Source organism: Akebia trifoliata, chromosome 9 (genome assembly GCF_017979445.1).
Source record: "Akebia trifoliata isolate Shusen 1 chromosome 9, ASM1797944v1, whole genome shotgun sequence".
NCBI lineage: Eukaryota > Viridiplantae > Streptophyta > Magnoliopsida > Ranunculales > Lardizabalaceae > Akebia > Akebia trifoliata.
The window spans coordinates 22,947,261-22,958,387 of NC_141383.1; the positions used below are offsets into that span (position 1 = coordinate 22,947,261).

At 32.4% G+C, this 11,127-nt stretch overlaps 1 protein-coding gene across 1 annotated transcript; it reads right to left on the bottom strand.

Annotated features, from left to right (window-relative positions):
- Window positions 1-923: 923 nt before the first annotated feature.
- On the bottom strand, window positions 924-4,563 carry LOC147394769 (amino acid transporter AVT1I-like). Its single transcript, XM_086454020.1, has 3 exons — window positions 4,268-4,563; window positions 1,614-2,221; window positions 924-1,489 (listed from the first exon to the last, which is right to left on the bottom strand). Exons 1-3 carry the CDS (start codon window positions 4,389-4,391, stop codon window positions 974-976), a joined length of 1,248 nt encoding a protein of 415 aa, XP_086310146.1. The 5' UTR covers window positions 4,392-4,563; the 3' UTR covers window positions 924-973.
- Between the last annotated feature and the right edge of the window lie 6,564 nt (window positions 4,564-11,127).

Below are 11,127 nucleotides of genomic sequence, written 5' to 3' on the forward strand. Positions count from 1 at the left end.
TAGTGTCTCGAATAGCTTCAATATGCGACCCTGAGCAATTTAAATATTCCCGACAACCTCACTAATCAAGGTAGATTGAAGTCGAGTTTCCCAAAGATTTCCCGAACGCATGGAACATAGACAGTTTTAGGCGAGTTATTCTTAATAGCAGTTCAGAAATCCCAAAATTAACCATTGCAAGGGGTGTTTTCCATCTTGTAAATCTTGAAGACCAAAATCTAATATTAGAAATTAAAATGGCTAGAATGATTTCTACCTCTATTCAAATACGTCTCAGCCTTCCTTTAGTTTGCATCGAAGCGATTCTTATTGGTGTTGTTATTGGTCTTTGTTAAAAAATGCTTCAAAAAAAGAATTATATTGAAACCTCACAAACAAAGATGTAGTATGAGGGGCTATAATTTTTAACATGAGGATTGAGGAGACATCATGTCAAAACACTTCTACAAAATTATGTAGTTGAAATTTTATTCATTCCAATAAGGAGGAAAATGACATTTTTTTATTCAAATGAATATAATTTTATTTTTTGAAAAAAAAAAAAAAGAAATACAGGAAGATTAATCTAATAATACACATTGAACGTAGACTAAACAAAGATCTTACACATGAGATCCCCATCTAAACAAATGTCCTCAAATAATACATATTGAACTCCATAAAGAGCTTATACCAGGGAAAACAAAAGAGACTCAATATACTAATGATCACTTCTTACAGAGAATAATCACCCCTCAATATACTAATAATTTCATTGAAAGAAGACCTTAATCAACTTTAGAAAAACATCAAGGATTATAATATATAAAAAGAAAGAAAAAAAAAAAAAAAAAAGCAATTGAACCCCTAACAAAATTGTAGTTCACCACTCAATTTACAAAGGAAACAAAAGTTAGGCGTGACAAGACCCCGACCTCATATATGAGATTAGACATAGATAATAATTAGTGTCGACATGAAAAAAATCTAACATTTACAAGGGTCCTACTAATTGTGTTAAAGATGTGTAAGTACCTATAATTGCAACTGAAATACCCATTAATATGATCCCCATGATAATCACCAACTCGTACCCCCATCTCCTATACGTGCCGGAAATCTTTAGGTAGCATATGCAAGGTAGTATGATTGAAGCCGCAGAGCTAAGAAATGCTCCAACAAGAGACATTAAATCACCAAAACGAGGAACGGCTAAAGCAACTATAACTGTACTGATCAACAACATCGTTCGAATCAAGAGGCGAATTGGCTTTTTGTTGCAGTAACACGACAACCAATTTTCAATAGAGCTCACAATGGGTGTTAGCATTAATGCATATTTTGTTATAGGATTGACCAGAGTGGTGAATATTGCTACTTTTGAGCTGAATTTTTTGATAGACAGATTTAATGTCACTTGAGATTTTGCATTTTCACCATACATGAGGTACCCCAAAATTGCCATAGATGCATAACTAAGAGTACATAAGGTAAAGCAAAGGAGCAAGACCTGCAGTGAAACATTGTGAAAGTCATTAATGTATTTATATGATTAAAATCAATAAAATTTTATTTTGAGTTCTATTTGAAGCTAATATAACATAAAACCAGAAAAAATGTAGAATTCTTGTTACCTTGGAGAATTGGCGTTTATCTCTCATTGAAGTGTATAAGGTAGGAAAAACTGGATGGGCACAATAACAAAAAGTATATAAACTAATCGCTCTAGGGATTGTATTCAAATGTAAAAGATTTCCTTTTTCTTGGAATCCGACTCCATCGATTGCACCAGCCCACATAAAACAACAGATGATGATAATAGAAGACATGACCCCACTCGCAGATACATAAGAGAGCTTGCTCAAGTCATCTAACCACATCGTAGGTAGAATTATAAGGGCCACGATTACAATGAATCCTTGTCTTCCACTAATTTTTGTCCCTACTAATTCGAATTCTATGTTTGGTATTAAATTATGTAAATTATCCCCTTCCAATATCAAGAATCCTGTTGTAACTAAGTAGAGTTCAAAGAAAGTGAAAATAGTTACTATTATTCTTCCTGTGGACCCAAAAGCACGTTCACCAATGTCGGGATAAGTTCTTATATGTGAATCCAAATCCATGCATCTTTGAATTAGCAAACCAGTGAAGAAAGTTGTGATAGCGATGATAAAAAGAAGTATCAGGCTTAGCCATCCTCCCGAGGATAGTGCATACGGAATTGACAATATCCCAACTCCTGAGAAACAAACCGTGGAAATATTTCAATATGAACTTCAATCAACAACATTCCAAGAATTGCACAATTGGATAACTAAATCTCCAAATATCAAAGAAATTAATAACAAGATATCGAAGAACTTCGATCCATGTACAGAATTTTAGGAGCCAAAGTATTGGACATTTCTCTATAAAACGAGATTGTCAAGTAAAATAATGGAAAACATGTTACAATCTATTTTTATCTCTAAATATAGCAATGTTGAAGAAAACCTTCAAGGATTGAATTGAGAGATGCTAAGACAATGAAGAAAACACCAGCAAACCTTGAGCTAAAACTATATTTTAGTAAAAATTACTCGATCATGATGATCATGAGAAAGGATGGAGAGCTACTAAGATATCATTGTTACTTCATAGGTAACCCAAAAGAGCCAAATATTGGTTGTGGTCCATTTTAATTTCAAGGACCTGATTGACAATAGGCTCGGGTATGAGTATATCTGTACCTGGTTTCTAGCACATTAATCACTTACAAAGAAAAACAATGCCGCAATTTTGGATCCAATTTATAATGGAGGGATCAATGAGAAACATGGTTTTTGTATGTCCTTCAAAACAGGGGAAGCTCTTAAATAAAGATAATGAGCTAACACTACAAGTTAAAAGATTGATTGACTGAGGCACCTATTCAACCCAATAGAATAAAAGGTTAAAAAAATAGATGAAGTACTGTGTAGATTCAACAATCTGGGTTTAAGTTCACCAATGTTTTAGAGATGGCCAAACAGCTTTATCTCTTATATAGCACAAGGAGAATGGCCCTTCATGTGTCAGGTATAATTTTGATGAATTGGGTTACAGAAATAATTTGATGTTCAGGAGACTATTTAAAAAATTAATTAATTGTTTGATTTTAATATGTAGGCATCAAAGTCGGTGCATGAATTTCTAGGGAATCACATTTTTTTTCTAGATCATAGAATTGTTTTAATTTTAATTATCCAATTCTTGAACTGTGTACCAATGTCATGTGTCAAAAATGAGCCTTCATAGCTATAGATGATCACTGTGTTAATTATATTAAATTCCTTGAAAGAAAAAAAAAAAAAAAAAAACCTTTTTTATGGAATGAAGTCGTTTCAAGAATTATTTTTATACAAAAGAACCTTTGTTATTTTGATAGTAACAAAGTTCAGATTCGGTAATTATTCGATGAGGGTTCAATTTAAATAAATTGAGAAATTTTTGTACAAAGTCAGCAAAATCTTGGAGATTATATAAAATATTTTATTGGATTTCTTTCCAAAACCTATTATCTTCAACCTCTCTCCAAATCCTACTTTTTTCTTGATGTTTGAATGTTGAAAAAACTAAAAATGTTATTATATTCCATGATTAAGTGAGGGATCATCGATTAATTAGTCAATTTACTGAATTAATCGATTAATCTCTAATTACGATAAGGCTTTTTTGAAAAAATAGGAAAATTTTGTGACTATGTTTCTCTACTCACTCAAAACTTATATGCTTCCATTTTCATTTTCCATAAATGGGACCAGACGTTACGTACTCAAGATTCCCTGTTTTTGATTATCTAATAAATCACTTAGTTAGTAGATCATCTTCTCATTTATTTTTAAAACTTCCATGATTTCTTCCAAAACCAAGCATGAATCTTTCGATTAATTTTCATTTGGTTATCACGCTTAATTACTTATGAAGCATTCCCTCGTCTTAATAATAATAATAATAGCGAGTGTGCACCCTCACTTACCTAACTTACCTAAGGAGTGTGATGTGCGGGCATTGCACATGCCCCAGGAATAGTCCTTGGACAATATCATATTTTATGGAGTGGGCAAAGCCCAGATACGGGCTTGGTCCACTATCTACAAGGATTCTTGATTATCAAAAAAATTAAAAATAAATAAATAATAAGAATAAGAATAGGTATCCAATATATATATACTGATCATTGATCCAAGATACTAATATTTAGAGGACTCTTCCATTAATTTAAAAAAAAAAAAAATCAAGAAACAATTAAGGAAAGAGAAAGAACCTGATAAAGCATTGAGACCATTGAAACATGTTCTAAAGAACGTAGCGGTGCCTGCCTTGTTGTGGCGATATTCGTGCACGAGTGGTGTGGTTAGTAATAACCCATCACAAGGTTCGGCTTCCATTAATGTTGATTCGAATCCTAGATGAAGAGGTAACAGCAATTAAAGACTAGTATCTATATTTAGTGCTCTAAACCATCCCCTTTCAAAGACCAATCTCCTTCATCACTATTTCAGATGTTGAGATTCTAACGTAACAGTGTAAAAGTGTGATAAAGCTCGTCCAAGAAAGAATAAAGATAAGCAGAAATTAGATATGTGATGGGTTACCCAACTAGTACTCTTAGAGAGCCAAATTCATAATTTTTTTGTTTTTTTTAAGTCGAGTGCTCGCCATGACTTGGTCCCACACGTTATGGAGAGAAAAAGGTGGGATTTTGTTTGAGATATTTGTTTAAGATATTAGGAGAGTCCTGATAATATGACTTGCGAGGTGGTATTACTTAAATGACTCTATGACGAGGATAAGTTTGGGACCATATATCTCTACGCCTCAGGATACACGATTCCCTTGAGAGACATTTTTTTATGGGGAAGTGCAATTGTGTATCCCGACGCATACAGATCTACGGTATCTAAAGTCTTCACATCAGGAGTCATTGGAGTACGCCACCTCGTGAGTCGTATTATCACAACTCTTTCGGATAAGCAACAAAATAAAATATCAAAATTTAACGTAAGTCCTTTTCCCCTCATGATTTTAGAATATGATATTCTTTGTCATCCCTCGATTAGGACTTGTGCGACATGGGCGGATTGGGTGGTTGGAGGGTAAACTTAGGCTCAACTCAACCTGACCATCGGACCTGAGCTCATTAACTCAAGCTTGATCTTCTAAAATCGAGTTGAGCTCAGGTTTGTCCAAGTTAAGTATTCTTTTATGGGTTGACCCATTGAATATCTCTAATTTCATTTTGATCAATAAATAAATTTTCTATCTCAAAAAAAAAAAAAAAAAAAATTACTAGTAAATAAAATCACATACAACCTCCAAATCCATCATTGAGAGAATATTTAGACAAATCATAATTAATTAAAACCCACCCGCGTTAATAATATCTAATTGTCTATAAGTCATAATAATAAGATGGAATAAAAAAGTTAAACAAAAAATATAAATTATTATAAAATTATTTATATGTTAGTATATAGGGATCGGGTTCAGGTTGAGTTGGGTTGCTTGATCCCTCAACTCGTGCTCAACCCAAATTGAGGTCTGGTTGAGATATTCTAACTCATGCTCAATCCAAGCAACATAACCCTTAACCCGGGCTCAACTCAACCCGACCATCAGGCATGAGTTTATTAATCCAAACTTGAGTTTCTGAAATTAGGTTGAGCTTGAGTTAACCCAAGTGAAGTAGTTTTAGGCAAGTTGGACTTGTTAGACAACCCTAAATTCATTATGACTTGCAAATATATCATATATCTTATGCAAAAGATACAACATCGAATATAAAGAGAATTAGTAAATAAAATTGCATACAACCTCCAAATCAATCATTGAAAGAATATTTAGACAAATCATATTAAATCAAAACTCACATTAATTAATATTCAATTGCCCACAAACAATTATAATAAATTAAAGAGAAAACTAAATTAAAAAAAAAACAAAATGATGATGCTTCCCTTCACTCCATAGTCCTTAGTGTCAATGCCATAATTGAAATGACTCTTCATCTTCAAAAAATCTATCCATACTATTAATGAACATACATAGCAATGAACTCAATTGAAGTAAAAGTTAAAAAAAACAAAAACAAAACGAAGCAACAAGATTCTTCTCCATAGTTATGAGAAGAAATAATTGAAAAAATACTTTAAAAATAAATAAAAATATTTATAATTAATATGAAAATATTTATTTATTAGTACATAGCATCTGGTTTCGGTTGCTCGAACCCTCAACCCGAGTTCATCGTGAATTGAGGTCGGGTTGAGATATTCTAACCCAGGCTCAACTAGATCTTCTACATAATTCAGCCTAGACTCACCAATCTATCGGGGTTGAACCTGGGTTGAATTCGGGCAAACCCACCCAGGTTCAACCCTACTCACAACTATCAAGTTCAATCATTTCAGTTGCCTCGTGAGACGATTCGCTCTTGCTTTGTGGAATTTAGCAAACTATGCATTTTACTATAATTTTGTTCACATCCCCTTTACATATTAATAGTATTTAAGATATCTCCCTAATTTTCATAGTGATAACATGCCCCCTTTGACCTTAGTCTATATTATTAGACTGATGAAAATTGACCACATACTTTCATCTAAATAAGAAAACATCAACCATCTTCAACATCTTTTTTACCCTACTCTTCAATTCAACCTTGAAATACCTTCATGGTTCATTCTTGATCAGTGAACCACAAACCCAAATTTGAACCAAGCAAACCCACAAATCAGGTACATAAGGTCTCATCTCAAATAAAATAAATCATTGAACTCGATAAAAAAATATTTATATATATTGAATTGGGATCCGTTGACTTATGAAGAATGACTCATGGAAAAAACCCATGATCCCAACGTGTAAACACAAAATCCAATAGCCAAGATTTTTACGTATCTCCATGACACAGACACATTTCATGGATACTTCTCTCAAGGATATTTTTTCTTTTAAAGAAAAATATTAAATAGATATTCTAATTTTATATTAGAGATGGGTTATTATCAGAAGGACTGCCAGCCTCTAGGACCACATGGTCACGTAGCACCCATAAACATGATCAGGTACCACATCTGTGTAGAGCATAAAATTTTATGAATCTCCCCAAAAAAACAAAAAAATTGAAAAGATATTTTTTTCACTAGCTGTCCATTTTCAAACTTAAGATCACTCATTTATTTTTTTCATTTAATTTTCTTAAACTCGTCCTTCAGCAACAAATCTACAAGGCTGATGTGTCATTTGGGCCATGTGAAAGTCCACGTAGCCCAAATGAGGACCTCGGTGTAAGCTCTACATGGTCCTTCCATCTATGCAACCTTTTCCCTTTACATTATATTATATCATTTAATATATTATAAATTCTTTTCACAAATTAAAATATAAAATAGAGATATTGCAATTTTCTAAAGCTAAAAACTAGCTAACGTGTTTGTAGGGAGTGGCATTGTAATTTTATCCATTTTAACGAAAACACCTTGACAATATAGTATGGATGATAGAAAGTTCGAATGTAAAATAGAGATATTGTGGTGTTAACAAACACCTATTCGGCCTTCTCTCACTATAGTCGTAAGAGTTGTGCTGGAGTGACATTGAAATAGACATTGTTTCGCACATAACTGACATGAAGGTGCACATATAAGTATAAATGCATTTCACTCGTATCTCAATGAAAAGCAACTATGGTCCCTTATGCACCTCCTTGTCAGCAATGTGTGAAATTGACAACAATGTCAATTTCAATGGCACTTCAGCATTTTCCTAGTGGTAAAGATGTAAATTATTGTATATCTTGAAAGTTGTATTTATTCGAAATTACATGGAAGAGTTACATGGCTGTATACAGTTGGTTTGATAACCTTGACATACTTTAAAATGTATAAATATAGCTAAATCTCGAAAATATTGTTTTAATTGGTAATTTAGATGAGGAAAATTGAATCAGGAAATTATTCAGAACCAAATGTAGAACTTGGGTAGGATTCCTAGCATACCCTCTCTTGTGTGTGGGATGATTTTGGATATGCTAACAGTTGGATGCTGTTCAAATATTACATTTTCTTTTTGAAAATCAAGATGATCTCATCAACCTTTCTAATCATGGTTTAATTAAAGTTTCATACTGTCTCAAATGTTTTTTTAACTCATAGCGTCTATGAAGATGAAGTAATGAAATATAGTCTCTCTTATTAAATATCTAAATAAACTGGATATTTTAGAATGTAGGCATCAAAGATGGAGAACGAATTTTCTAGAGGACAATTTTTTTTTCTCTCTCTAGACTGTAATAATATGACTCTCCCCTCTGACAAACGCCCCCCTACACCCTCATCACAGAATCGTAGATCAAATGCTTTGGGATACACAAGAAAAAGATTTATGATTCTGCATATCCTAAGAAAATGATCTACGATTTTGTGACGGGAATGTTTGTCACAGGGACATCATATTATCCAGACACTTGTTTTAATTATAATTATCCCATTCTTGAACTGTGTACCAAGGGCATATGTCATAAATGACCCTTCATGGCTATAGATCACTATCATGGTCCACACTGGATCTTCTCTTTTCACTTTCAAGGATATATCATCATCAATGGGTCAAAAGTATAAGTTAGGGATTTGGGTTTATTGAGGGTGACAAACCCTAGATTTATAAAATCTTTAAAAGGACATATTTTATGGTATGAATTCATTTCAAGAATTATCTGATACAAAAGATGACATTTTGTTTCTCTCTCTCTCACAGTATCCATTTGTTTGAAATTTATTTGCTTTCATTTCCACTTTCCGTAAGTAAGACCCAGCTTTTTCCAACTGTTCAATGGTCCTTTGCGTAGTTCTTCTCAATATCAAATAGTACTCAAGATTCTCTTTTCGGTTATCTAATAAATCACTTAATTAATGAAATTAAATAGATTATCTTCCCATTCATATTCAAAACTTCCATGATCTTTCTGAACCAAAGATAAATCTATGATCAATTACTAATGGACCATTAGCTTATCTTATTTTTGTTGATTTGTTAATTTAACGAGCCTATCCTCTCTTCTCTAGGCATAGTCTAACATATAAAATTACTAATCATTTATCCAAGACCCTAATATTCTAGGACTCTTCCAACCAAACAAAAATTTAAAAAACAAAAAAAAAAAAAAGAAGTAGAAGATGATTAAGCATTGACTCCATTGAAACATCTTCTAAAGTAGGGATGTACATTCGGGTAAACTCAAATCGGATCGAACCAAATTTTTAATTTGAAGTTCAATCAACAATTAACATTCCAAAACTGCACAATTGGATAACTGAAGCTCCAAATATCAAAGAAATTAATGACAAGATATTGAAGAATTTCGATCCTTGGAGAGAATTTTAGGAGCTAAAGAATTAGACATTGTTCTATCATTAAGAGAATATTTAGATAAATCATAATTAATCAAAGCTCACATTAATAATATCCAATTGTCTACAAGTCATATTAATAAGATGGAATAAAAAAGTTAAACAAAAAATATAAATTATTATAAAAATATTTGTATATTAGTATAATGGCATTGTGCTCGGTTGAGTTGGGTTGCTCGATCCCTTATCTCGAGCTCAATCCAAATTGAGGTCAGATTGAGATATTCTAACCCAAGTTCAATCCAAGAGGCATAACCCTCAACCCAAGCTCAACTCAACTCGACCATCGGGTCTGAGTTCATTGATCAAAGATCAACCGAGCTTGAACTTCTAAAATTAGGTTGAACTTGAGTTAGCCCGAGTGAAGTAGTTTTAGGCAAATTTGACTTGTTTAGAACCCTAAATTCATTATGGCCAGCAAATAAATTGTATATCTTAAACAAGAGATACAACATTATATATAAAACAATTAGTAAATAAAATTGCATATAATCTCTAAATCCATCATTGAAAGAATATTTAAACAAATCATACAAAATCAAAACTCACATTAATTAATATTCAATTGCCCACAAAAATAATAATCAAATCAAATCAAAAAACCAAATTGAAAAGAAAAATCTTGATGATGCTTCCCTTCACTTCCATAGTCCTTAATGTCAATACAATTAATGAAATATCTTTTCATCTTCAAAAAGTCTATTCATACTATTGTGTGAACATATATAGCAATGAATTCAATAGAAAGAACAGTAAAAAAATAAACAAAACAAACCAAACCAAGCCAAAACATTCTTCTCCTTAGTTATGGGATGAAATAATTGAAAAAATACTTTAAAAATAAATAATTATTTATAACTAGAATAAAAATATTTATTTAATATTACATCGTATGAGATTTGGATTGCTCGAAGCCTCAACCCGAGTTCATCCCGAATTGAGGTTGGGTTGAGATAGTCTAACCCAGGCTTAACTAGATCTTCTACATACTTTGGCCTAGACTCACCAATATATTAGGTTGAGCATTGGATGAATTCGGGCAAACCCACCTAAGTTGCATCCCCACTCACAACTATCAAGTTGAATCATTTGAGTTGTCTCGTCCATAGTTACCAAGTTCGCTATTAAAAAATCGAATCAGTTCACGAGACGATTCGCTCTTGGTTAGTGGAACTTAGCGAACTACATATTTTACTATAATTTTGTTTACATTCCCCTATACATATTAATAGTATTTAAGGTATCCCCCTAATTTTCAAATTAATAACATACCCCTTTGACCTTAGTGTATATTATTAGATTGATGAAAATTGATCAAATACCCTCATCTAAATAAATAAAAAGTCCTAGCTTTTCTTCCAAAAATCAACCATTTTCAATATCTTTTTTTACCCTACTCATCACTCCAACCTTGAAACACCTTCATCCCTCCCTACCTTAAGAACCGAGTTCATTCATGATTGACGAACCACGGACCACTACGTCATAATGCGCTTAAAACGACTACTACAGTCGGAATATGGGTCGTTTTAAAAGGAGTGGTTTTTAAATTGCGACAGTCTAAATCAGTCGGAAAAAATGACGGTCTTTGACAGTCAGTAAAAACGATAGTCTTTGACAGTCGTTTTTTCTTGATTTATAATTATAAAAAAAATTATTTTTTTTCCTACATTTATAAATGAAAAAAATGGGTCATTTTTTATTATTTTTCTGA